Raw genomic sequence first — 22,268 nt, 5'->3', positions numbered from 1 at the left:
ATGATACAATGACTAAGAGGTTAAAGTGTAGACTGTCCACTTTAACCAGAGAGAATTTTCACATTGGGTGAACCGTTTAGAAATTCCAGCACTTTTTGTACATAGTCCCCCCATTTTAGGGGACCACAAGTATTGGGACAAAATTCACTTATATGTAGTCAAAGTATAGTATTTTGTCCCATAGTCCTAGCACGCAATGATTACATCAAGCTTGTGACTCTACAAATTTGTTGGATGCATTTGCTGTTTGTTTTAGATCATTTTGTGCCTAATAGAAATTAATGGTAAATATTGTAATTTTGGAGTCCCTTTTATTGTAAATAAGAATAGAATATGTTCCTAAACACCTCTACATTCATGTTGATTCTGCCATGATTACAGACAGTCCTGAATCAATCGTGAATAATGATAAAAGTTAAGACCCACAAATATTATACCTCCAAGGCATGCTAACCTCTCACCATGACAGTAAGGTTAGCATATTGCAGGGGTATGATATTTGTGCGTCTAACTTTCTTTTTGCTAGACTTTTTACTGCGGCGCCATCCGCGTAGCGAAACAGAATGTAAGCGAGCAAGATTTCCGGTTGGTTGTACAAGATTAAAGGGCAATTCTGCCACTTTTCAACCGCATATTCATAATCTACAGCATCAAACCAGTGTCTACATATGTGAAAACAGCACATTTCTATGGTATGTGGTTAAAAAGATAAGGGGGGAAAATGATTCTCTGTGACAACACAGGGTAGGATCGAGTTTCTAGCCCAAGCGAGTGGATTTTCTTGCTACCCAAATCACCAAAAAAACTCAGAACTTTTCAACTTTATCTTTTTTTCCAACAAAACATAGAAATGCACCGTTTTTGCATATGTTGGAGATAATGAAAATTAGGTTTAAAAGTGGTGGAATTGCCCTTTAACAGACATGTGCATTAAAAATCAAACTACACTAGTTTGATGATTGGTGGATTCAGTGAGTGTGTGTGATCAGAGCTGGGGTCAATTCAGTTTTCAACTTGGTCAGATGAGAATGCGCACAATGAATAAGAGGCCATTGTAATATTAGGAACCTTTTATTGAGAGGTTCTGGTCAAAGTATAAATCACACTACCAAGTCTTAATTTTAGGAATAAAAGGTATTTACAAGAGTTTCTCACATACATCTGAACAAAAAAATACATAAAATGATAAATAAGTTCTATGGAAAATAAAACTTGTCTTACAAAAAATATATGCATTTCTGTATACATTTTCTCACATCAGTACTAGTACATCCATACTGTACAGATTCGGTACGTTTCATTTACAGCCCTGTATTGAATCATACATGTAAGCCTGGTCCAAAAACAACCCCTAGCTCTGAGCCCTTCTGCGTTGGCAGAACTGAAGTGCCTGGATAGGTATAAGGAACGTGGTAGAAGCTCCCCATAGCATACAGGCAGACTAGTTCTCTATTTAAAATAGACGCCGATCCCCTACTACCCGCTTCTGTATAGTCTAGTGTAGACTAAGGAAATTCTGTCTAGATGGGGAACCATATTGCCAAAGTACACCAATCTGGTCCTGTCAGATCTGCAAACTTCAAAGTAGGAAAGACTAGGAGAAGACAAAGGAACCAAGGGGCTGTTTTGGGACTGAGTTGTATAGTACCTAGAGTAGGTGCTTTAAGAGAATAGTGTAGCTAAGTAGTGCACAGGTCACAACGGTTTTCATATAAAGAACCTACTACGTACATTCACTAACAAACGTAAAGTGAGCTACTTAGCGTAAATTCTTACTTTAGCCCTCTTCGGATGCTATGAAATGCATCCTTCCTCAGATCTGATGCTGACATGACTATTGGTATTAGCTACGTGGTGGAACATTTGCGTTTACCTACCCAACTGTGTTAGATCAGTGATTACTTCAAGGAATGGAGGAAAGAAAAGGACTTTCAAAGTTTTCAAAACAGGGTTAGGTCCCAGATCTGTATGTGCTTTAGCCAATTCAACTCCTCTGTATATGTACTATGGCATGACAATGATAGTATGGCTGAAGCAGCAACAGATCTGGGAGCAGACTAAGTAAGAGAGAGAAAACTACACATTCATAATAAAAAGGCTTTCTGCTGTGCGTGTGTGGTGTGTGGTTTCATGGGGTGTTTAAGGGAGTGCTGCGGCCGTGTGTCCTGCAAAGGAACTGTAGGTTTGGTCTGTGTTGTGTCCTTTACTTTTGGTCCTTTAGAGGGTGCTAGCGTCCGGCTCTCGGACTTGGAGAGAGCACCTCGACAGTCGCTGTGGTGGTGAGACTTGTCTGTCAGGGAGAGGGGCGGGGCTTGAAATGCCTCCATAGGCTTAAAGAGGTCAAAGGTTACAAGCGTCCGTGGGGGTTTGTGGTCTGAGGGGGGGCAGCTAGGGGCAGGGGGCGGTTTCTTCCTTTCCTCCTTATGGTTGACCCCTCTATCCCTCTTCCCCTCCTTCTTCACATGAGACGGTGTGTTTCTAGAAGTGACAGCCTTTCCATCCTCCTCTCTCCCTGGCTTGGTGTGTGAAGTGTGTATAGATGGGTTACCCTCTTTCCCCTCCCTGTAACCATTTCTCTCCTTCTTTCCATGTGAGGGTTTATGTCCATGTGTGCTGCTCTCTCTGCCCTCCTCTCTCTCTAGCCGTGTGTGAGACTGTGTCTGTGTACTACTACCACCTCTGTCCCGGTCTCGTTCCTTTTTGATTTGAGGTTGTGTCTTTGAGGCTGTGTCAGCCTCTCTCATTCCCTTCTCCTCCCTCTGGGCATGTTGGGATGGATGTGTGTGTTTCCTCTCCTCATCCTCCTTTTTCCTAATGGGTGGAGATGTCTGTGTTTGTGTGGTGCTTTCCATCACACTCTCATCTTTCCCCTTCACCTTCTCTCCATCTTTCCCTCTCTCCCTTTCTCTGTCCTTATCTTTAACCCTCTCTTTCTTATCTTTCTCCCGCTCCTCTTTCACTTTCTCCTTCTCTTTATCTTTCACCCTCTCTACTTTCTCCTTCTCTTTCATCCTCTCCACTTTCTCCTTATCTTTCACCCTCTCCTCTTTCTCCCTCTCTTTTCCATCTTTCTCCAAATCTTTCCCCTTCCCTTTCTTGACTGGTGGTGTTTGTGTGGCTGTGCTACCATCCTTTCCCCTCTCTCTTTCTTTCTGGACTTGTGGAGGTGTCCTGTGGTGTCTTTCTTCCTCCTCTCTCTTTATCCCAGCATGCTGTGATGCCTTCGAGAGTTCCATATCTTCTCCATCTCTCTCTCCCTCCATCTGCACTTGTGGTGCCATCTGTGTGGATGTGCTGACATCTCTTGCTCCTTTTCTCTCCATCTCTTCTATCTTGTGATGCTCGTCAACCTCCTTTCTCTCCTTGACTTCCAGTAGTGTCTCTGTGAGTGGGTTTCCTTCCACTCTCTCCTCCTTGACCAAAGGTGATGTCAGTGTAGGTGTACAGCCTCCTCTCTCCCCTCCCTTCTCTTCCTCGGTGTCGTCTTCCTCCTTGCAAACTAGTGGCGGCTCCAGTACGGGTGTTCGTCCTCCTCCCTCTTCCTTTTCCTCAGTCTTCACCTGCGTCCGTGGCTGTGTAAGAGTGTCCTCCTCTTTCCCCCACTCCTCCTCACTCTCCTCTGTTTCTTCCTCCTCCTCTATGACTTGACTTGTTGCCCTTGTAGAAGTACAGCTCTCCTCCTCCCTCTCTTGGTCCAGGTGGTATTGTCTGAGGCGGATGTGCCAGGCCAGGCTGCAGACAGCAGACACAGTCTTGAACTGGTGCACCACTCCCCTGGGGATGAAGTAGATGTCGTCGTGGTAGAGTTGGATACGGGCGTAGCGGATGCCCTCTCTCCTTAGCTGGTTCAGCTTGGCATCATCTATCCACTGCACACACTACGGAGGGGGAGAGTGGGAGGAAAGGAGAATGGGAGGGAGAGGAGAGTAGGAGGGAGGAGAGGAGAATGGGAGGAGGGAGAGGAAAGGGCAGTAGAGGAGATTATTTTGTTGGTTAAAGCCACCATTCACACACAATCATTGGTTAATAATCCTTTCTAAGGATCCATGTAGAATCCATTGATCTCAGACGTACCTGTGAGAGGGGTGGTTCGTACAGGTCTAGCTGGAGCCTCTGGACCACCTCTGGGAAATCTCCAGCGTGGAAACACACCACGTCTTTGGTTACCCTGGCAGGAGCATCACTAGAGAGAGAGAGAGAGACAGTGGAGAGGGAGAGACTGTCATAAAGAGGAACTCCGGTGTGTGTACACACACACACACACAACCCCCTACCCTACCTATATACACACACACACACACACAAACACACACACACACAACCCCCTTCCCTACCTACACACACAAGGTCAGGGCTACAGAGACCAGATGTGTACCCACCCCTCTCCGCAGCGCACGGCCTTGAGCACCCCCACGGCGGCGGTGGTCTGTCTCTCGAAGCCCTGTCCGATGTGGTCGGCATGGGCTCTGGTCCGGTCCTCAAATAGCATCTCCCTGGGCTCGCTGGCCCGCGGCAGGTACTGCAGGTTCTTGATCTCATTGGTCGACCTGGAACAGAGGGAAATGTAAATGCATTTTTAAAGTAAAAACTAAATGCCATAGGATGTGGCATGAGGATACCACAGACTGCTTCATTAAATTGAATGTCTTATGTCATGTTGGTGGCTTGCTGCAATGACTTGGTTCTTGTCCCTAGCAAACTTAGACCTACAGCAATCTTCTCACAATGGTGGACAAACAACCATGCCATTCAAAACCAAGCAATGTACCTCTTTCTCTTGAAGGGGGACTTTGGAATGTCAGCCACAGGGATCATCTGTTCCCCTGGTCTGACCCACATGATGGGTCCGTCATCACTCTCTGTGGGGCTCCGCAGGCGCAGGCTGGAGAACGTGCCCCAGGGCAGGGTACGCTGGGACCACACACATAAGCTCATTTACCGGTATATATTTATTTCTGTTATTTCAGTTTATTTTATGTGCAAATAAACAAAAGTATAATAGCACAGTGCTGATGAAATTACACAAACACTCTCTCAGACACACACTCTAAACCAACCTCTAGGAAGGGAGATTCCTCCAGCATGTTGATGAACTCGGGGAAGTAGTCTCCCACCTCCTCATCTACGGCCCCCACCAGGCTGACCTGCCGCATGGCCCCAGCACGGTACGTCCCCTGGGAGTAGGTACGCTTCACCTGGGGGCAGAGACACGGGAGAAACAGGTTAGAATATTTTTGCATTACCATGATTATGTAGCTTGTGACATCTCTGCTTCATAAAAGTCCAAAATATCTTGAAAAAAAACTTAGCTGCTGACATGAAACAAATTTTGGGATTGTATCAACAGTGGCCTAATAAAAAAAAATACCAAAAGATAGTTTGAGTGTATTTTCCCTTTAATTATATTGACCAATCATTCATTAGCTAAATACACTGCTCAAAAGAATAAAGGGAACACTTAAACAACACAATGTAACTCCAAGTCAATCACACTTCTGTGAAATCAAACTGTCCACTTAGGAAGCAACACTGATTGACAATAGACAACAGGTGGAAATTATAGGCATTTAGCAAGACACCCCCAATAAAGGAGTGGTTCTGCAGGTGGGGACCACAGACCACTTCTCAGTTCCTATACTTCCTGGCTGATGTTTTGGTCACTTTTGAATGCTGGCGGTGCTTTCACTCTAGTGGTAGCATGAGACGGAGTCTACAACCCACACAAGTGGCTGAGGTAGTGCAGCTCATCCAGGATGGCACATCAATGCGAGATGTGGCAAGAAGGTTTGCTGTGTCTGTCAGCGTAGTGACCAGAGCATGGAGGCGCTACCAGAAGACAGGCCAGTACATCAGGAGACATGGAGGAGGCCGTAGAAGGGCAACAACCCAGCAGCAGGACCGCTACCTCCGCCTTTGTGCAAGGAGGAGCAGGAGGAGCACTGCCAGAGCCCAGCAAAATGACCTCCAGCAGGCCACAAATGTGCACGTGTCTGCTCAAACGGTCAGAAACATACTCCATGAGGGTGGTATGAGGGCCCGACGTCCACAGGTGGGGGTTGTGCTTACAGCCCATCCACCAACGGATGCTTTAGTCCAGGTCTGGGAGGAGATCCCTCAGGAGACCATCCGCCACCTCATCAGGAGCATGCCCAGGCGTTGTAGGGAGGTCATACAGGCACGTGGAGGCAACACACACTACTGAGCCTCATTTTGACTTGTTTTAAGGACATTACATCAAAGTTGGATCAGTCTGTAGTGTGGTTTTCCACAATTTTGAGTGTGACTCCAAATCCAGACCTCCATGGGTTGATCAATTTGATTTCCATTGATCGATTTTGTTGTCAGCACATTCAACTATGTAAAGAAAAAAGTATTTAATAAGAATATTTCATTCATTCAGATCTAGGATGTGTTATTTTAGTGTTCCCTTTATTTTTTTGAGCAGGTGTATAAGGCTAACACTGCATTGAATGTATTACCTGAAAGAGTTAGGCTAGGACATCTTGAACAGGATCATCTATTTTGGATGCAATTTAAATGGAATTTATAGAGAAACACATAGTGCTTGCGTGTGCAGTGATTTAAAGCAACAATATTCCAGTGATAGGCTGCAAAAAAAACAAGGTGACCCCAGAAACCCAAATGAAGGTGTGAATTAGATGCGAATTCAGATATATTAGTCCTAATAGTAATGTAGCATAGGCTATGCTGCAGCAAATGTATCGGTCACAAGACAAAAAGTTACAGCTGATGAGATACTAGCATTGTGAACTGCGCTCCATACTGAGATGCCCCGTCTGTACCCACCCTAAACATTGGTGATTGATCATGAAGATACCAGAGCAGAGAATGATCATGAAGATACCAGAGCAGAGAATGATCATGAAGATACCAGAGCAGAGAAGACAGTAGAGAATCCAGATGTATCATTTAAGATAACAGTTCCATTTCACGTGGTGCTGTTCATTCCTAGAAATAATGTATTATAATTGACTCTAAGTTATTTATCCTAGGGAGTGGGTTTTGGCTGTAAATCTAAGTAAATCTCAGTAACCCGGTTCCCGCTATTAAACCCTAGTCTGTCTGTCTATCAAGAATCCATATTTTAAAAAAGTAATAAAATGCAGGTTAGGGGGAGGGTTCCATCGCATTTTCGGCTCTGCTGATGGTTTTGTCAGGGAAAATGTTGCGCTGTGTGGCAGTGTGCCGGTCTAACCGGCGTGTCGCGGACGCATTTCGGGGCTAGCTACCTACATGAGATTATTTTAGACAAAAAAAGAGAGATTGTTTTTGTTTGTCGGCGGTCAGGCGTCAATCATAATGTCACCAAAATAAGACCCTCAATATGTCGTAGAGGAGCATCGAGCTCATCACTGTGCACTTTTACCACCCTGTGGGGTTTCATTAAGACTTATTTCAGCTGTGGCCTGATGCGCTGCACGCTTTCCCATGTTGTGGTGGGAGGACCACAGAGCATGTCATCATATGACTCAGAGATTACTTTGATATGATGGTTATTATAATCAGTGTTTACGCATGGGGACATCTCCACCACCATTTCATGCATAATTAATTGAGCAGACACAGGAAGATCCCTCTAGCGTATAGCGTATTTTGTTTTGTCGACATTTGGAGGGGTTGCCAAAAAATGTGCTGTTTCCATCATGCCTGTGATTTATTTTTGTCCAAGTACTTTGCTCACGTGGAGACCTGGTTAGTGAGATATTTTTTCCTGAATTCAATCTTAACCGCAGATGATCACAACAGTGAGACCCTTTAGAAGGTGGCAGTGATGTCATCCATGCCATCTCTTGCACAGTTAAGGATGTGATGGTTGTACCTTTATATCATTACAGTAAGGATAGAAATACACGTTAGTGCAAATCACTTACCCATGATGTTGCACAACGATTTAAGTCATCGTTTTAGTCAAAGTATGATATATTTGGGCTTGAAGTGACAAATCAGAACTGCCTACTTTGTGCAGATCAGTGTGAATTCGGTGTCTTTTCCTATTAGGCTTGGGCGGTATACTGTATACCAGGGTCTTTGGAAATAGCCGCAGGATGGTTTTACCAATACCGTCAATGCCATTGAAACAATTTAGTTAGAATTTGCTTTAATACATTTTTATATTTGTAGCTACTTTTTAAGTAAATACCTGCAGTCAACTTGTGCAATACGTTAGAAGATAAAGATGCATTTTTCATTTCACCTGTAACATAAATGTTAATTATGAAGCTTGCCGTAAATCCAAATCACATGGTGTTTGTTGACAAGCACACAATGATGCGAGACCGGAGCCTTGTAAATCACTCATTTGTGTGGAGCATGTGCCAGGTGATCTAGTTACAGTATGGTATTCACAACCTAGATAATTAATAACGATTAAGTTTACTGTCTGAAATATGCTAAATGCTCTGCAGTTGTGCATTTGGTTTGCTAATTTAGTAGCTAGTTAGCTATCTAGCTAAGTGGTTAGCTTCTTCCAAAATCAAGATTGGCTTTTTAACAGCAGATCAAACGCCTTGCTGTCTGAATCAATTTAAAGTTTACTGGTTACGTACACATTTAGCAGATGTTATTGCGGGTGTAGCGAAATGCTTGTGTTCCTAGCTCCAACAGTGCAGTAGTATCTAACAATTCACAACCATACACACACATCTAAAAGTAAAATTATGGAATTAAGAAATATATAAATATTAGATTTGAGCAATGTCGGAGTGGCTAATATTTGTTTTGTGCGTGCAGCAAACTGTGAGTAGCATTTTTGAGTTACTTGTATAAGTTCATGAGCTGGGATGTCTGTCCTGCAAATACTTTAGGTCAGAGACGTATACAAATGTTTGCAATGCGCTCGTTAGCATTTAGTTAGCATTCTATGAGATTACAGAGGATCAGTGGGGTTTGAAAATAGAACGGAAATAGGAAAGCACAGGTAAATAAACTACTTTAAAAAAAAAATGTATTGCCGCACAAACATTTTTGGGTATGAGGCCTTCAGTGTGCAAGGCAATGGAAATTAATGTCACAACAACAATACCACACAGGTGGGCATAATTTCAAATTCACAGTCAGTATTGGCCCAATCAAGAGATCCCAGCAGAGGGAGCTGTGGGGGAAACATGAGAATCAAATAAAAGACAGACACAATTTATTTCTATTATGTCATTACCTAAATGTTCAGCCTATTTATAACCTACACAAAAAAAACAAGAAAAATGACTTTCCCCATTAAGGCCTGCTGGGGCAAGTGTCCAAGCGGTCTATCCAATGTCTCTCTTTGGACAAGTAATTTATCTTTATCCCTATGCACCGAATACAACCTTACCGTGAAATGCTTGCAGTTCAAGAAATAGAGTTAAGAAAATACTTAATAAACGAAAGTAAAAAAAAATATTTTTAAAGGAATCAGAAAATTACATAACAATAACGAGGCTATATACAGTGGGGAGCGGAACCGAGTCAATTTGCAGGTTAGTTGAGGTAATTTGTAAAGTGACTATGCATAGATAATAGACAGCTAGTAGCAGCAGTGTAAAACGCATGACCAATGCATGACCAAAGATGGGGGGGGTCACTGTGTAATATGTGGCAATGTCTATTACTCACTTCCTTGATCGACCTTGAAATAGGACTGTAGGTGGGGCGGGATTCCTTTGACGTGGTTGCAATATGCATTCCGCTCATTTTGTCTTACTCTCTTATAGAGGTCGAACATGATTTTTCAACGCCGATACCGATTATTGGAGGACCCAAAAAAGCCGATACCGATTAATCGACCGATTTTTATTTATTTATTTGTAATAATGACAATTACAACAATACTGAATGAACACTTATTTTAATATAATAATACATCAATACAATCAATTTAGCCTCAAGTAAATAATGAAACATGTTCCATTTGGTTTAAATAATGCAAAAACAAAGTGTTGGAGAAGAAAGTAAAAGTGCAATATGTGCTATGTAAGAAATCTAACGTTTCAGCTCCTTGCTCAGAACATATGAAAGCTGGTGGTTCCTTTTAACATGAGTCTTCAATATTCCCAGGTAAGAAGTTTTAGGTTGTAGTTATTATAGGAATTATAGGACTATTTCCCTCTACACCATTTGTATTTCATTAACCTTTGACTATTGGATGTTTTTATAGGCACTTTAGTATTGCCAGTGTAACAGCATAGATTCCGTCCCTCTCCTCGCTCCTCCCTGGGCTCAAACCAGCAACACAACGACAACAGCCACCATCGAAGCAGCGTTACCCATGCTGAGCAAGGGGAACAACTACTAGAAGGCTCAGAGCGAGTGACGTTTGAAACGCTATTAGCGGGCGCTAACTAGCTAGCCATTTCACTTTGGTTACTCCAGCCTCATCTCGGGAGTTGACAGGCTTGAAGTCATAAACAGCGCAATGCTTGACGCACAACGAAGAGCTGCTGGCAAAACGCACAAAAGTGCTGTTTGAATGAATGTTTACGTGCCTGCATATAGTTGGCTATATGGAAAACCATTTTTTACTGAGGATGTATGATAACTGCTGAAATGAAGAAAGGTATTTCTATCAGTTTCTTTTCTATACACCTCAGTGTGCAAGCCATTGCCATCTTTCTTAATCAAAACATGTTCTTTATCAGATACTAACATACATTCAATACACGGTATCCTGGAAATCATGAATGTAAAGAATTCCTCCAATTCAAGATCATCACCTGACCAAATGAAAAAATATGAGATATAAATATGTATATATATATATATATATATATATATATATATATATATATATATATATATATATATAAACACTTCGATAAACTTAAAATAGGGATTATTATTGTAAACGAAGTCCAACTCAAATTTGCATAATTGGCCTCAACTGGCAATCCCATAGCAGTTCTTTCCTTAAGGTCTTAAATAATTCTTAGTCAATACGTCATTAGTCAAGCTCAACAGTAAGTCAGTGGCAGAATCCAGTTATGTTCTTTGATTCAAATAATGTTTCATTGCATTAACCCTTTTGATAAGGAATATTTGTATAAAGGCTAGAGACATCCATAGTACACAACAAATCATTTGAGTCCACCGAACAAATCTCTAATTTCTTTTAAAAAGTCTCTAGTGCCCTTGAGGTAAGAGGAAAACATATGTACCAAATCCCTAATATTAGAGTCCACAAATTGATGAAGTGACTTGGTATGAAGGTATGACAATCTGGATACAACCTAAGCCTATTTCCTATTTATTGAACTAGGCAAGTCAGTTAAGAACAAATTCTTATTTACAATGACTGCCTAACCCAGCTGCCCTATGAGACTCCCAATCACGGCCGGATGTGATGCAGCCTGGATTCAACCAGGGACTGCAGTGACGCCTCTTGCACCGAGATGCAGTGTCTTATTTAAAAATATATATATCTATTTCATCTTTATTTAACCAGGTAGGCCCTTTGAGAACAAGTTCTCATTTACAACTGCGCCCTGGCCAAGATAAAGCAAAGCAGTGTGACACAGACAACAACACAGAGTTACACATGGAATAACAATAAACAAGCCAATAACACAATAAACAAGTCAATGACACAGTAGAAAAAAGGAGTCTATATACAGTGTGTGCAAAAGGCATGAGGTAAATAGGCCATAGTAGCGAAGAATTACAATTTAGCAGATTAACACTGGAGTGATAAATGAGCAGATGATGATGTGCAAATAGAGATACTGGTGTGCAAAAGAGCAAAGAAAACAGTATGGGGATGAGGTAGGTAGATTGGATGGGCTATTTACAGATAGACTATGTACAGCTGCAGCGATCGGTTAGCTGTTCAGATAGCTGATGTTTAAAGTTAGTGAGGGAAATATAAAAGACTCCAGCTTCAGCGATTTTTGCAATTCGTTCCAGTCACTGGCAGCAGAGAAATGGAATGAAAGGCTGCCAAATGGGGTGTTGGCTTTGGGGATGATCAGTGAGATATACCTGCTGGAACGTGTGCTACAGGTGGGTGTTGTTATCGTGACCAGTGAACTGAGGCGGAGCTTTACCTAGCATAGACTTATAGATGACCTGGAGCCAGTGGGTCTGGCGACGAATATGTAGCGAGGGCCAACCGACTAGAGCATACAGGTCGCAGTGGTGGGTGGTATAAGGTGATTTGGTAACAAAATGGATGGCACTGTGATAGACCATCCAGTTTGCTGAGTAGAGTATTGGAAGCTATTTTGTAGATTACATCGCCAAAGTCGAGGATCGGTAGGATAGTCCATTTTACGAGGGAAAGTTTGGCGGCATGAGTGGAGGCTTTGTTCCGAAATAGAAAGCCAATTCTAGATATGATTTTGGATTGGAGATGTTTAATATGAGTCTGGAAGGAGAGTTTACAGTCAAGCCAGACACCTAGGTATTTATAGTTGTCCACATATTCTAGGTCAGAACTGTCCAGGGTGTGACATTGTGTATGAGCTTGTGGGTCGGTAGCTATAGCATTTCTTGCTTGGTCTTAAGCACGAGTGGCTGTTGTGCTTCGGTGGAAAAAGGATACCGCCTTCCTGATCCTCCCAAGGAGGCGGTCCATCTGGTTCACTGAGATTCCCCTTTGGGATGCTAAATTGATCACGTGCAAAGCAAGCTATCTGTGACCCCAGTCCAACTTCTATCACTGTATTTACTTGGCATTATCTGTGGAGATTGGGATACTGCTATTGGGCCTCTCTAGCTTCCACTCTGGTAATGCTCCTAGCAGTACCTGTGCCAGATTTGTGCCTGTGTGACTCTGAGGGAGCGTGTCTGTAGCACCGGACTTCGCAACTCCCACTCCTCTGTGGTGTAGTGAGAAGTCAGTCACGTAGCTTTCCATTGCCCTGGAGGTCCACACGTATGTGATGAGGGCAACAGAGGATGCCTTGGATAATTTGTCAACAATTTTTATATTTTCCTGTTCATAAAGATCTGGCATGATCTTCATACTGAAGTGGGTGAGTGGGGGGGGACTTCATAGCATGGCTCAAGCAACACAGTAACACAGTAATAGTAATATTAATATTACACAGTAATAGCGTCACTGCTATTAGCTTCACGACATACTATGGAACGCCGTTTGGGTCTTTGCGTGTCAAAAAAGATATGACAAATAATTTCGTACTGTGGCTCAAGCAATTTCACCATATTTTTAAATCCTTTGTTTTCCACAACAGAGCATGGCCTCATGTCTGCAGTGATAAGCATCCTAATAGATTTGGTGATGGCTTTAGCGCAGTCTGATTCTGCAGCAAAGGGCTGCTTAAATGCCACGGTGAGAAGTTGTCTCTTGGCTGAGTTGGCTCCTGTCACTGACACACCAGGTTGATGACGCTTTAAATGTGTGGCCATGCTCAATGTATTTCCATGATCATGCGGCTTTCTTGTGACACAATGCCTACACACCGTAATGGTGTTGTCCACCACCATTCTTCCGTCATCATATTTGACAGGGAAGCCAAAATGCTCCCATACATGAGACAAATGAAGTGGGGGGCTTTTCCAGTTCTTTAGCTCCTCCACTAGCCATGGCTGTCACTGCTCTTTAGTCTTCTTTGCTTTTTGCAACGCAAGCATCAGGGATTGATTCAACATGCCCCGTTCACGTGACCAGTACACACAACTGCTTAAAAAAAAAAAAAATCAAATCAACCTTCAGGCTTCAGAGTAAAACACAGACAAGACAGATGCGTGCTATCTTTTCACTGCAACTTTGCATCGAGATTTAGGGAATTACTACTTTAAAAAGTAACAGCGGAAGTAAAACTGTATGTCACACTATGATGGTTAAACGCCGCGGTTCACATGCATGCTAAACCGTGGGGGGTGATCCGTACGGATCAACTACGGTCCGTTACACCACTAATAGTCACTTTAATAACTTTACCTACATGTACATATTACTTCAACTAACCGGTGCCTCCGCACATAGACTCTGTACCGGTACCCCCCCCCACCCCTATATAGTCTCACTATTGTTATTTTACTGCTGCTCTTTAATTACTTGTTACTTTTATTTCTTATTCTTATCCATATATGTTTTAACTGCATTGTTGGTTAAGGGTTCATAAGTAAGCATTTCACTGTTTTATCCGGCACATGTGACAAATAAAATTTGATTTGATTTGACATATAATTGCAAGAAAAGGTTTGTGAACCCTTTTGAATTACCTGGATTTCTGCATTGATTACTCAAAATGTGGTCTGATCATCTAAGTCACAATAATAGACAAACACAATCTGACTAAACTAATAACACACAAACAGTTGTACTTTTCACATTTCTATTGAAGACATTTGAGTAATTATTCACAATGCAGAATGGAAAAAGTGAGTGAACCTCTGTGTTAATGACTTCTCCAAAAGCTATTAGGAGTCAGGTGTTTCAATTAAGATGAGATTGGAGGTGTGGGTTGCACAGGTGCCCTGCCCTTTAAATAAAGGCACACAAAGCCTAGTTACTGACAAATCTGTTCTTCTCCAGAAAGATCGGTTAGTGTGAAAAAGGTCACTGCACACCAACACCTCATCCCAACTGTGAAGCATGGTGGAGGGAGCATCATGGTTTGGGTCTGCTTTGCTGCCTCAGGGCCTGGACCCCTTGCAATTATTGAGGGAACAATGAATTCAAAAGTGTATCAAGACATTTTATAGGAGAATGTCAGGGGAGCAGTATATGACTTCAAGCTTAAGAGAGGTTGGGTGATGCAACAACACAATGACCCAAAGGACAAATGTAAATCAACTAAAGAATGGCTGAAAAGGAAGAAAATGTGTGTTTTGGAATGGCCAAGTCAGAGTCCTGACCTTAACCCAATTGAAATGCTGTGGCTGTGCAATAAAGACAACCCAGAAATATTGATGAACTGAAACAGATTTGAGGGTAGGAATTAGGGACGCACAATATATCAGTGAACATATCGGAATTGGCCGATATTAACTAAAAATGCCATCATTGATATCGGCACAATGTCTAGTTTAACGCTGATGTGAAAAACCAATGTCAAAGCTGACGTGCATACCTATATAACGTAGGTACATGACGTAATGACATCATATAAAACACAGCATTCCTAACCTAGCCCACAATGTTTGCTGTGTGGATCGAGCAGTCAACAAGTCGAGCAGTCATTTGTGGGTGATGTTGGTTTTCACGACTGGTTGAGCACCGGTACATACTAACGTTATCAAGTGCTCTATTCTTTAGATGTTGCTCTACCGGAGTTACACAGTAATAGCGCCACTGCTATTAGCTTCACGACATACTATGGAACGCCCTTTGGGTCTTTGCGTGTCAAAAAAGATATGACAAATAACACTATTTGACAATAACACTATTTGACGCGTTAAATAAGCTTTTAATTTGACAAGTCAAATAACAGATTGTGTGTTCTGAATTTGCATGTGCAAGCCAAGCGCAACCACTACTATCAGTAGCACTGTCAAAGCTGTACAAAAAAGTCTGCAAACAAGCAAACACCGGCCACGAACGATGTGTTTACAATACCGCGTTGGTAATAAAGCATAATTTCTTCGACCGCAACTTCTGGGGTAGCTAGCTTTATTTAGCTTGGTACCTAGCTAACACCAATACAACCAGCCTGAAAACAACGACCAGTAGAACCTGCAGTCATTTTCACTATTCTTAGCAATGACATAGGAATCCTTGTGAGTAAATATTAGCTAAGTATCCACTTGTTGTTCGCCTATTGAAATTTTACTTTAGTTCATGAAAATTAATAGCTAGCCAGCTACTTAACCTTGTAGCCCAAAGCTAACGTTATAAGCAGCCAGCTAGCTTCATCTGGCTAGTGAGGCTCGACCTGACCAGGTCATGTGTTGTGAAGCTAACCAGAAGAAAAATTAGGCATAATAGCGCAATTTGCACTCTGCCTTTCAAAATACAAGTACCTCGTTGAAAGTGATGCAGAAGGCTACAATTAGTGGAATCATGCCATATTTATACTAGATAACGTTAAACAAGGTAGGAATGTGAAGCAAAAAAATTGGGTATCAGTCTACTCGGTGACACCAACAGAACACAACTGTTCACGCAAATATTAGCGTTGTAGCTCTTATCGCAGAACTGTGACTGTGTGAAACCACCTCCCCAGTCAGCCTATTGTGTGTATTGACATTCATATTGCACTGTACAGCTTTACCTAAGGATTGGGGATCAATGAAATGGGGTAACAGTCTACTCAATACCCAAGCTATTTTTCCCAACGTCATCCTCAGAGTTATCAGACTTCAAAACATCCACGCAGTATTGTTTTTCCTCTGGAATAGTGTTCAACAGAACAAGCTGACAATAAATGTGTTTCAATTCACAGTTGTTTCAGGGTCCCACAATAAGAGCTATGATGCTAATGTTCTCTGGGTGTCACTGAGTAGACTGATACCCCATGTCATTGATCCACAATCCATAGGTAAAAAGTACAGTGAAATAAGTATGCCCCACAATGCAATTCTAAAGTATAATAGATTGTGTGATTTCAACAGATTGTCAAATTAACAAATGATTGTCTTTTGTTGAGTTTATATAACATTCCAATCTCATTTAGCATGATTTATTCAATTATGGCATAATTCTACTATTTGTATTCATTTGCATCACTGTCAATGACACTTTTTATTTGAAGGCTAACCTCAAAGTCCACTATTGTGGCTAATCCTTATTGTGGCTCGCATCACATAGATGGGTCCCACCACCATTAATCAAATAAGAACTGTCTTATAAATGAGGGTTATTTTAGATGACACCTAGCTATATAGCTATAATGTGCGTAACCTTCATTTAACTAGGCAAGTCAGTTAAGAACAAATTCTTATTTATAATGACGGCCTACCCCAGCCAAACCTGGACGACGCTGGGCCAATTGTATGCCGCCCTATGGGACTCCCAGTCACGTCCGGATGTGATACAGCCTGGAATCGAACCAGGGACTGTAGTGATGCCTCTTGCACTGAGATGCAGTGCCTTAGACTGCTGCATCCGTGTGTGTCAACTATTTAACTGTACTAGAATGCTTTAAAGGGCGCAAAAATTGTAAATATCGGTATTGGATTTTTTGGCAAGGAAAATATTGGATATCTGTATCGTCCAAAAATGTCATATCGGTGCATCACTAGTAGGAATGATTCAAAATTCCTCCTCAACGTTGTGCAAGTCCTATAAGCAGCTACAGGAAACATTTGGTGGAGGTTGTTATTAAAGGAAAATCTACAAGTTACTAAATTCAAGGGTTCACTTTTTCCAGCCTGCACTGTGAATGATAACTCAATGTCTTCAATAAGAATGTGTGTCTCATTAGTTTAGTCAGATTGTGTTTGTCTATTATTGTGACTTGGATGAAGATCAGACCACATTTTATGAGTAATCAATGCAGAAATCCAGGTCATTCCAAAGGGTTAAAACTTTTTCTTGCAACTGTAGGTTGTAATATGGTCGGGGGGCTTGGCTTCCCCAGTGATTTTACCCACGCACCGCTACTGCCTATTTGTTGTTTATCAACTACGTGGAAATTCCCACACCCAATTTGTGAATAAGTACAAGTAGCCTTTGTCATTCTTCGGGGGTGAAACCTAAACTCGCTAGGACAGGAAATTACATTGAAATAGCAGCAGGAACTTCCTCTGGAGGGTACTTTAAAACCCTTAGACTAAAATGTGTGCCCCCACGGAAATCTAATTAACATAAAAGAGATCCCCATCGAAATCCATCTGTTTAAGCTAGAAATATCCGTTTTGTTTTTGCATAGGCTGTGTCTCAATCCCTTCTGTATCTGCAGTGAAAGGTGGCAGAGCTAGAGTGGTGTTTGTCAGATCATGAGACATCCTGAAAACTGGTCTTTCACGAAAACATCTGTAGCATTCGAACGGGTTGGCCTAAAAACTATTATGAAAACACTATTGAAAGATGAGACTCATGAATAGGATGGTGCTCTCCGTTTTGCACAAGATTCATCTGAAGGCCCCTGGTACCATACCAGAATGGAGATAGTTTAATGCCTAAAATAAGGGGATAAATACATGTACAAATAAAAATTGTTTCCTGATCTTCATTTATCGCAGATATAGGACAGACACCTCAGAATAAATTTCCTTTAGATTTTTTGGGGGACTATCGGTTGTTCCATATAGTAAATCAGTCATTCAATGAGTTTCTATTGGCTAATCGCAATAATACCAAATTCAATGTTTCATGCAAGCATTTTTTTTTTTAAATGTTTTTTTTTATATACCTTAAGGGGTCGTAAAATTCTAAATCAAATAGCAAAATAATCGTTGGTAGCACAATCTGAAAACAATTCCATGTGTTAGCTTAGACCCCCCCCCCCGGTTTAGACAGGGTTTAGATTCTAGAGGGTTATTAAACACTGCCCTCTCACCATTCGGTTTACAAATCTCCACTGACCTCACATATCAACAATCTTTAACCTCTCACCTGCCTTACCTCAGGAGGCCTGACGCCGTATGCAAATCCAAACGGGAAAACACCTCAAATGCACAATTTGATTATGTTCTTGTTTGTCATGTGTAAGCCCAGTCCCATAGTCATCCAACCACTATTACTCAGGCTTTATTTTGGAGATTACATTTACAACTGTACTTTTTAAAAGCCCAATTTAACTCATGCTTCTCTGACAGATATCACTGAGTTGGTACATGCCACTGTAATGATAAAAGCTTTGTTTACCTAACCCGGTGTACATCTCATGCAGACTTGTGATAGTGTCTGCTAGTAGAGACAACTCTGAAACCTGTGCAAGCTCTGTAACAAAACAAACTGCTGCCGTGTGTTTATTCTTAATTGTAAAACTGGAACTTGGAGGGAATGACCTCGTAAGGTTAAAACGTGAGGAACTCAACCATCTGTGGTCATGCAGATTTGCTACTTTTTATCCCACTCACACAGTGAGTAGTCATGTAATTGATCAAGGGAATTCATCTAGCCATACATTAATATTGAGAAAATGTTTTGAATAAATAATTAATTCATACCAGCAACATCTAGCAGTAGCAAGTGTCTGTCGTATGCCCCAATTCACATAGCTAATGGCAACCGAAGCCCACTAATAATCCTTTAACACGCTGCAATGTTTGTTCACATGATAGAATCACATTAAGTAGTAAGTGATAGCCTTTCATCTTCAGCATCGCTGAATGCTCAACCATGTGGTGTCTCACATAGAGAGCAGTAGACCTTTCAAACTATCTGCAGGGAGGAAGGAAACAGGGTTGCTAGGATACAGGACTAAGAGTCCCTGGTCGAGGGGAAATATAAATGCAGATTCTGAAAGTAAACAAAAACACAGAGAAGAGTGAAGGAGTCACTATCAGAACCTACTAAAGAGTCAAGTAGTCACACTAGCAAAACCTACTTAAGAGTCAAGTAGTCACACTAGCAAAACCTACTTAAGAGTCAAGGTGTCACACTAGCAGAGCCTAGTGAAGAGTCAATGATTTACATTAGTAGAACCTAGGGAAGAGTCATGCACTTCAAAGTCACACATATACATCAGCACCAGTGTGTGTAAGTGGCTGGCACTGAGGTGGTGATTCTTTAGGATGATTATAAAGCATTCTCATCCATCCACTGACCTGAGTGTGAAAGTTGGCCATGGTGGTGGTCTCTATATCCTTCTTCCCCAGCACCTCCATCTTGACCGGCGCGTTGGGGAACTTGTAGGAGAAGTAGTCCAGAAAGTCTGGTAGGTAGGAGGCTGCTCCATGGATGATACCCATGACGTAGTGGGCCGCTTCAGCTTGGTCCTCGCTGAATGACAGGGTGACAAATTCCTGGGCGAAGCGCTGCATCTCGGCCGGGGAGAGACAAGCCAGCTGCTGGCAGTAGGCGTGGGCCACCGAGGCTCCTCCGTTGGCCTGCTGCTCCACGTGGATCAGACGGCCAAACTCCAGCCCTGACATGCCCTGGGACTGGGCACTGTGGAGGGGGGAGCCGTAGCCCAACCTCTCCCTGACCATGGAGGTAGTGGAGGTGGACACGGAGGTAGTAGTGGTGGTGCTGGAAGGATCCTGATGGGGACTTGGGAAGGTGTGGAAGAAACTGTTATTGGTGTTGTAGTTACTCCTGTCTGGTGTGTTGAGCAGGTCCGGCAGGTCCACAGACATACCAGAACACACCGTCTGACTGGAGCGGTGGTACATCTTGGGACGGCTGCGTCTTTCCCTCTCGCAGTCTTTGTGCTTCTTTTTCTTCTTTTTCTTTAGCTTTTTCAAGAGGAGCTCGTCCTCCGAGTTGACTTTTGGCTTCTCTGTTGATTCTGCAAGGAAGAGAAGACAGTGTAAACCAACAGGTGTAAATAAGATGTGTGCATGACCTAATTAGTTCACAGCTTGACTCAATTTATTATGAGGGAAGCTAAAACAGTGTGAACACCTGCCAACTTGGCATTGAATCTCCATGATTTCACCATGATTTATTTTTATATTTATTTTTAATCCATACCGTTCAGGGGAGATTTCACCGCTCCATTCTCCCTCTCATTCGCAACCATAACTTGGTGGTTCTTCTTCTCCCTGTCCCTCTCTTTATCACTCTCCTTTTTCTTCTCTCGCTCATCTTTGCCAGTGTGGTCTAAAATACAGAAATTCAATACAGTTTAAGTAACAAACACATTGATTCTGAACCATCAACATTTAATTGAACTTAATCTCAACTGTAGGCCTTTCTGTCAATCAGTGGTATAATAATCTACTGGGCCTAGTAGCATTATGTAGGCCTACTGTACAGTAGCACTGCTTAACTAATCCTATCAGCTGGCTTTAGTTATTTCAAACCTAGTTTTCTACTTTTTACATTCCATCTGTGATTCAAAAGACTGACAATGTTGACCCTACCACACGCTGTATCACCGTTCTCCGTCTTTGTATGGCAACTCCCAGGGTTCACTTTCTCCATGAGTGAACTCTGCGTTTTAGCGCTCTTCTCCTTTTCCTTGTGGCGTTTCTCATTCGGTTTCTTCACTTTCGCAGGAGAGGCGAGAAAGTTGCTGATCTTGAAGATCTTTCGTGTGAGAGCTGGCGCGGTGGAGTTGCTCGGCTTGGCCGGGCCGAAACTCCATTTCGCTGGGCTTCCATAACTCTGCTTCCCGTTGTGTTTTTCCCCTGCACACACCAAGTCCCCGTTCAATTTATTGTGTTTCAAACTCTTCTCCTCGATTCGGACTTTCTTTGGCGGTGGAGGGTAGACATCATTGGTAGACTGTAGTCGACTCTCTGGCGGTATTTTGGGTACCAAGGGGTTTGGGGGATTTGTTTTGCCATTAGCTGAGAAATGCATGGAACCTACGGACTCGGCCATCTTGGAAGTTTCTATTTTTTACACTCACACGTAGCTGCTGCGTGACTGAGAGACAGGGGAGGGGCGGTCCCTTGTGTAGTACGTCAGAAGACAAGAAGCGGGGGGTGAAAACAGTAAACACTGTTGTTTACATGTTGCAAGCGGGAAAATCGAGCTATCATTTATACAATTTACACTATGCACAATGTAAGTCAACTACATTCTTAAAATGCATTTATATAATGGACATTGTCACTGTAACGGTATCTCAATGTGAGAGATATACTCAAGATAGTGAAATAAATGAGGACATTAGAATATTTTTTTAAATAACTAGGCAAGTCTGTTAAGAACAAATTCTTATTTACAATGACGGCCTACCCCGGTCAAATCCCATGCCAGACGCTGGGCCATTTGTGCCACCCTATGGGACTCCCAAACACAGCCAGTTTTGATACAGTCTGGAATTGAACCAGGGTCTGTAGTGACACTTCTAGCACTGAGATGCAGTGCATTAAACCTCTGCGCCACAAAGATGTGAGTATTTGTATTTATTAAGTATCCCCCAGTAGCTACTCTTCCTGAGGTCCAGCAACATTAAGGAAGTTATACATAAAAAAAAAATATTACATGACATTACATTTCACTTTATCCAATACATTTAGTGTGTTCCCTCAGGCCACTATTCCACTATCACATATTTACAATACAACATCGATGTGTACGTGTGTAGAGTGTGTGTCTTATGTGTATGTGTGTCTCTGCCTGTGCCTGTGTGTGTGTCTCTTCAAAGTCCCTGCTGTTCCATAAGGTGTATTTTAATCTATTTTTTAAAATCTGATTCTACTGCTTGCATTAGAATCAGATGTGGAATATAGTTCCATGTAGCCATGGCTCTATGTTGTACTGTGCACCTCTCATAGTCTGTTCTTTACTTGGGGATTGTGGGGTATGC

General features: G+C 42.2%; 1 protein-coding gene across 1 annotated transcript; it reads right to left on the bottom strand.

Annotated features, from left to right (window-relative positions):
- Positions 1-1,055: 1,055 nt before the first annotated feature.
- Positions 1,056-21,366, bottom strand: LOC112218985 (lysine-specific demethylase RSBN1L). The gene is made up of 8 exons (XM_024380224.2): positions 20,872-21,366; positions 20,480-20,608; positions 19,612-20,294; positions 5,058-5,195; positions 4,769-4,911; positions 4,380-4,547; positions 4,075-4,183; positions 1,056-3,878 (listed from the first exon to the last, which is right to left on the bottom strand). Exons 1-8 carry the CDS (start codon positions 21,332-21,334, stop codon positions 2,085-2,087), a joined length of 3,627 nt encoding a protein of 1,208 aa, XP_024235992.2. The 5' UTR covers positions 21,335-21,366; the 3' UTR covers positions 1,056-2,084.
- Positions 21,367-22,268: the final 902 nt, after the last annotated feature.

This window comes from Oncorhynchus tshawytscha, linkage group LG19 (genome assembly GCF_018296145.1).
Source record: "Oncorhynchus tshawytscha isolate Ot180627B linkage group LG19, Otsh_v2.0, whole genome shotgun sequence".
Classification (NCBI taxonomy): domain Eukaryota; kingdom Metazoa; phylum Chordata; class Actinopteri; order Salmoniformes; family Salmonidae; genus Oncorhynchus; species Oncorhynchus tshawytscha.
Note: the sequence above shows the minus strand (reverse complement) of the source record. Positions and strands in the feature narration are given on the sequence as shown.

Coding starts and splice junctions, on each gene's coding strand:
- LOC112218985 (XM_024380224.2), bottom strand. CDS start 21,334: ATGGCCGAGTCCGTAGGTTCCATGCATTTCTCAGCTAATGGCAAAACA. Junction 4,912..5,057: donor AGGAATCTCCCTTCCTAGAG/GTTGGTTTAGAG, acceptor GTGTGGTCCCAG/CGTACCCTGCCCTGGGGCAC. Junction 4,548..4,768: donor TCCCCCTTCAAGAGAAAGAG/GTACATTGCTTG, acceptor CCTCTGTTCCAG/GTCGACCAATGAGATCAAGA.